This window comes from Cicer arietinum, chromosome 6 (genome assembly GCF_000331145.2).
Source record: "Cicer arietinum cultivar CDC Frontier isolate Library 1 chromosome 6, Cicar.CDCFrontier_v2.0, whole genome shotgun sequence".
Lineage (NCBI taxonomy): Eukaryota > Viridiplantae > Streptophyta > Magnoliopsida > Fabales > Fabaceae > Cicer > Cicer arietinum.
Genome location: NC_021165.2, coordinates 58,835,355 through 58,841,343, shown reverse-complemented (window position 1 = coordinate 58,841,343; position 5,989 = coordinate 58,835,355). Strand labels below are relative to the sequence as shown.

Here is a 5,989-nt window from a genome sequence, read left to right as displayed (position 1 = left end):
TAATTATATACTTTGTGGTCATTTATGATTGTTGTTATATTTTAACTACTAAAATATAATTAAAATATTGTGATGTATTTAAATGTAATGAATTATCAATAATAACTTAATATGAAATTTAAATTTGTAATAATAATTATGTTTTTATTGTTAGTTTTTTAATCTCTATTCAAAGTTATGGTATAAATTTATAGAGAACAATTATTCTTTAGAGGTAATGATAGTTTTTTTGGTTTATATTTTTTTTACAAAAATTTATCAAAATTTTCAAACAAAATTTATAAAATTAATTATCATCTTCAATGTAAAATCAAATTTCATCAAATTCATTATTCAAATTTTTAAATAAACTCATATTTTTATTCTTTATTTGATGTAGTTGGAGTTGAAAATATGAGTTTTTTTAAATATTTGAGTTATGCATTTGATAAATACATGAATTTTCTTGAAATTAATTAATATTGAATTTTATGGTTTTTGTTCGAAGATTTTAATGGATTTTTTAAATTGATGTAAACAAATAATAATATTGTTAGACATTTTAAGATATAAATGATCAAGTTATTAAATGATTAAAGTACTTAAAATTAAATTAAAATATTGTTGAAAAAATTATGACTTTAATATATTATAATAGATATGAGATGATCCATTTGGTGCATTGGTGCACAAGCAACAAGTAATAATGTAGTACTACCATAGATCTCGCTTTCATGTACTTTTGGGTCCCCACTTGGATCCCAATATACCTCGTAATTCCGTATCAGCATTTCGTTTTCATTGATCAATCAATTCAATTCAATTGCAGATTCAACTCAACTTTTCTTCTGCAATCTCATTCCTTCTCCAGGTACACACGACAATTCCAATTTCAACAATTCACTACATTACCTGTTTCCCTATCACATTCACAATTTGCATTCAAAATCCCATCTTTATTTAATCAATCATGTTTAGTTTTAAATTAATTGCTGATGTGAATGAAACCCATAGTTTCTTTAAAAACATATCTGTATATGTTCATTTTGCATCCGTAAATATAAACTATTTTTAAAATAAAATATTTGTCAAACTCATCGTATTAATCAATGTTTGTCATTCTTAATATATATATATTAGATACTCTCTCCATCTCCCAATGATTTATTGCTTAAGATTTTTTATCATATCTATCAAGAAAAGTAATAAATAGACGAATAAGTGTACTAATCTTATAAAATTGTTCTAATTTTTTTGGGTGTAGAAAATGGTTTTAATTAATGTCTTGTCTCTAATTATAAACACATCTGAAAAAAAAATTATATGTAAATATAAGTATTCTTTCAATTTATTATTTTTTTTTTAAACACACTACTTATTAATATTATTAATTTATCTTAGAAATATGAAAAGTTAAGTTTAACGTTCAAATACAAAAGTTATTTTATCAACATTAACACATAAAATAAACACATTAATTATCCTACTAACTTTTCTTAATAAGACTGAAAAAATTACTTTAATAGTGGTGCATACACTATTAATTTGGATAATATTGAAATAAAATAATGAATGTTACGTAGATAAAAGGAAAGTGACAATTAATATGAAACAAGCTTTATATGGAATAAAAAGCCAATTTGTCCTTGAAATTGTTGGGGTTAGACATTTCCCCAAAGTTCAAATATAGATAAATAAAACCCTTAAATTGAATTTGGGCAAAAATTGTTTCAATCAATATTTAAACTCAGGTTTGTCCGAATAATTTGTCTTTAACTATAGTTTATTAACTACTTGAACCCTTAGTAACAACAACAATCATTTTAAAATGGGAGTAATATTTTTAAAATATATGAAATATGTCACTTTAATTTATATGAAATGTTTGGATTCACACTGATTTTGACAATTGGATGTGCCACGTCAATTTTGACAAAAAAACTGCATCTTAGAGTTTCAATAGAAACACATGATTTTGTCAAACTCATGATCATGATGGATGTTAATGGACTATCATGATTAGCTTTTATAAGGAACTATCATGATTAATTATTATATACTTGAGAGACTAATTGTTCGATGATAAAACTTCAAGTACGAAATTGAGGACTATGTTTTTCTTTTTCCAAAACAAATTCTTTTAATTATTAGTTGTCAAAATCTAGTATGAATTATTTGTTAATCTGAGTCTATAAGTATGTGCACTGGTTGCAGCTGCATGCAGCAATGGCTGATGAGTTCTTGAACAAATTTAAGATTCCCGATTACATTCTTGTACCGGAATCCAATGTCGAGAAATTTGATGAAAGTGATCTGGTCGTGCCTAACTGTCCTGTGCTGGTTTTTGTTAACTCCAAGAGTGGTGGTCTACTTGGAGGGCACCTCTTACTAACGTATCGTACACTTCTTAATGAAAAACAGGTATATATGTATGTAAGCTACTCAAAAGTCTTGCATGGAGTGTTTTCATTTCCTCAATCTTCAAGGTCATGAGTTGTTTGTTTAGAACCGTGAGTTGAATCCTTGAAATTGAATGAGTTGAGTAATTTGAACTCTAAAATTAACAAAATTCAAAATGATTTATTTACGTCCCAACTTTTTGTGGACACCGTCTATCGCTCGTACCAACATTGTGTCAAGTCCATTGAACCTTATCCTTTAGAGAAAAGAGAAGTGGAAAAAAGATTTTCATAGGTGAACTTGCTGAAGGATCATTGTCAATGTCTTACACGTAGTTCAACCTGTGAATCAGTTTGAACTCAGGGTTGGCTTCAGGTATTCAACACCTCGGCCTACCTGTGATTTGACGAAACATGTTCTCCTTTGTACCAAAAACTTAGAAATTCGCAATGATTGTAGTGACTAAACTGACCCCACAAAAAAGTCAATGATCGGTAATTTTTTATTTTCCAAATACTTTGGAAACTTAGTTTTAGGATCAAGATTGTTCACGCTTACAATTTCAAAGATTAAAATGGTGATTCATTTATGCAATTTTTTTTAAGTGAGCTGAGTGGAGCAATGTAAATTTCAGGTCTTTGATTTGGGAGAACATGCTCCTGATAAGGTGCTGAGAACAATCTATTCTAATTTGGAAAGTCTCAAGAAAAGGGGTGATCAATTTTCTATAAAGACCATGGAGAGGTTGAAGTTAATTGTGAGTTGTGATACAAAATTTGGATGTGTTGATGTTACAATGTTTTGTATGCAAGCAAAACAAGTTTATGTTGGTATTATCTTTCTTTGTTTCGAGTTTCTTATACTTTGCAGCACTCGTGTTTAGGTTGCAGGGGGCGATGGAACAGCAGGATGGCTACTTGGAGTTGTTTGTGATCTCAAGTTATCTCATCCGCCGCCAATAGCTACTGTTCCGTTGGGCACAGGGAATAATCTACCTTTTGCGTTTGGTTGGGTAAGAAACTTTGAATTACATCTGTACATGTAAAAACATGCTTTTTTCTACCACTGTCTTGATAGTATGAGATTTAAGATCTAATGTTTTCACATCAATAGCTTTTATTGTGCTGGTGCCCCTTTTCTTGTTTTAAGAGATATGGAGCATATTACAATGCTGGTTTATTGCTGAGATTCTTGCATGTACCATTTACTAGGTTTCAAATTTCCTCCCATTTTCCCTGTATATATAAAGATTTGTGGTTCTATAATGCTTTTCAATTTTTTATGGAAATTGAGAAAGTTTTTGGCAGCAAATATGATTTTGATGGTAAATGATGGAACACTTGGTTTTTTCTGCTTTACAGGGGAAGAAGAACCCGGGGACAGATCAACGCTCAGTTGAGGCATTTTTAGATCAAGTCATGAAGTCTAAGGAAATGAAAATAGACAAGTAATGAGTTCTAGGCCTATTCTTAAATCCTATAACTAGGATAGTTATGTCTTAATTTTGATAACTAGATGACTTAGGCTACTGCCAGTACCTTTTTAATGTTTAAGAGTTGCTTCTGTTTATATTCTGTATTTACTTTATGCATATACTTCTTCTATAAATGCTGTTTGATAATTGTTATTGGTTCTTCTAACACTTCAGCTGGCATATTCTTATGAGGATGAGAGCTCCAAAAGAAGGTTCATGTGATCCAATTCCGCCACTTGAGCTGCCACATTCTTTACATGCTTTTCATCGTGTATCTGAAGCCGATGAACTTAATATGGTAAGACATCATACCATTAACTATATTGAAGATTAATTAGATGATTTTGAGTTTGTAAATATCTGTTTTTCATTATCAACAATCGAGCCCAATTGCTCCAGGGACACTGCAAACCAGTAAAACAAAATGTTTTGTAGACTTTTATCACTTTTCTTCTTGATTTTAATATTTGAGTTTGTGGATATTGAAAATGAGGAGTGACAGTACTTATTTTCACAGATTTGTTTTATTTTAATTTTGAGTTTTTAGGAGGTTGCCTTCTTTCTAATTTACCTTCCTCTTTGTTTCGAACGGTTTCTCAAACCATTTCTCAGGAAGGTTATCACACTTTTCGCGGAGGATTTTGGAATTACTTCAGCATGGGTAAGTAAGAATAATTGTTCCTCATTTCTTCTGCACCTGAACTTTATATTGTGCATAGACCATATAAATGCATTTTCTATTATGGAAGAATTAATTCATCTAGTTACCACTTTGTTATGTCATTTAAATTTGATCTGTTTCCAATCAGTTGATCTTTTACAGGTTAGGTAGGATCAAATGCTTACTAAGTAAGTTACAGTATAAATAAATATTATTTTTAAAACTTTCACTTTTTAACATAAGCTGAAAAATTGACATAGGTAATGATGAAAACAATCTATTGTCATATATTCATATTACATAATCATTAGTGTTTCTCCAACTAAGTCTGATTTCTTTTATCTTTTCATAGAATATTTTAGATCTTAGATAAAATTGGGGAAGTTTTTCTTTTCGGTCCACCAAACTTCAATACTTGTTAAAATATCTGTTATTGGTGATTATAGGAATGGATGCTCAAGTATCTTATGCATTTCATTCTGAGAGAAAGTTGAATCCTGAAAAGTTCAAAAACCAGTTGGTGAATCAGGTTTGCATTCCTTCAGTAGTGATATGTGCAGATGGTTGATAGCATAGCATGTTTGATTACGATCTGATATTGTGTTTCCTAATTTTGATCGCCATTTTAGAGTACGTATGCTAAGCTTGGATGCACACAAGGATGGTTTTTTGCGCCTTTAGTCCATCCTGCTTCCAGGTCAGTTCACTTAGATCTGTCATTGATAGCACAGATAACTTGCATAGTAGGCTATTTGGATTTCGTTTTAGATTTTATGATTTTGCCTTATAGATCTTCACTGTGCAGAATTTGTCTCTATTTCTAAATGCTGAATTTCTTTCTATCCAAGTAGGAATTTGATACAAATTATTACTCAATTGCTTAGACAATTTAAAACAATCAAATGAAATATGTTATATTCATGTAGTTTTCATGCAAAACACATAATTTGATTTGTTTAAATAGGTAATTATAATATGATTTTCTAATGCAGGAACATAGGACAACTTGCAAAAGTGAAGATCATGCAAAGACAAGGTCAATGGCAAGACCTAAACATACCTCCCAGGTAAATCATTTTTATATATTATCTATAAATCATTATTAAAACATACAAAAGTGAAAATTTGAAAAATAATACAGCTTAGTGAAAAAAAACATCATTGTCGACTTGACAGAGATAAAATATTTTAACACTGTCTATTGCCTTTGCCTCAGTTTACTTGTTGAGTAACACCAACGATGACTCTTTCCATTGTTTTTTTATGTACAGCATCAGGTCAATTGTATGTCTTAACTTGCCAAGCTTTTCTGGTGGATTGAATCCATGGGGTACACCAAGCAGGAGGAAGCTACGAGATGTAATAGTCATATGCTAATTCTAAATATTTATTTATTTTGTAAAATGTTTTTCCTGTTAGTTTTGAGATTAGCTAAATACTAGACTACTAGTAAATATTTTTTATTTTGTTTAACC

At 29.8% G+C, this 5,989-nt stretch overlaps 1 protein-coding gene across 1 annotated transcript in view; it reads left to right on the top strand.

Annotated features, from left to right (window-relative positions):
• The first annotated feature begins 663 nt into the window (after positions 1-663).
• Positions 664-5,989, top strand: part of LOC101510627 (diacylglycerol kinase 5-like) — a 6,773-nt gene continuing 1,447 nt past the window's right edge. The window contains exons 1-11 of the mRNA XM_004507171.4: positions 664-850; positions 2,194-2,400; positions 3,014-3,136; positions 3,263-3,391; positions 3,741-3,826; positions 4,028-4,151; positions 4,466-4,514; positions 4,961-5,043; positions 5,144-5,211; positions 5,507-5,581; positions 5,786-5,873. Of these exons, the coding sequence (XP_004507228.1) occupies positions 2,206-2,400; positions 3,014-3,136; positions 3,263-3,391; positions 3,741-3,826; positions 4,028-4,151; positions 4,466-4,514; positions 4,961-5,043; positions 5,144-5,211; positions 5,507-5,581; positions 5,786-5,873 (1,020 nt within the window). The 5' untranslated portion in view covers positions 664-850; positions 2,194-2,205. The remainder of the gene's footprint in view (positions 851-2,193; positions 2,401-3,013; positions 3,137-3,262; positions 3,392-3,740; positions 3,827-4,027; positions 4,152-4,465; positions 4,515-4,960; positions 5,044-5,143; positions 5,212-5,506; positions 5,582-5,785; positions 5,874-5,989) is intronic.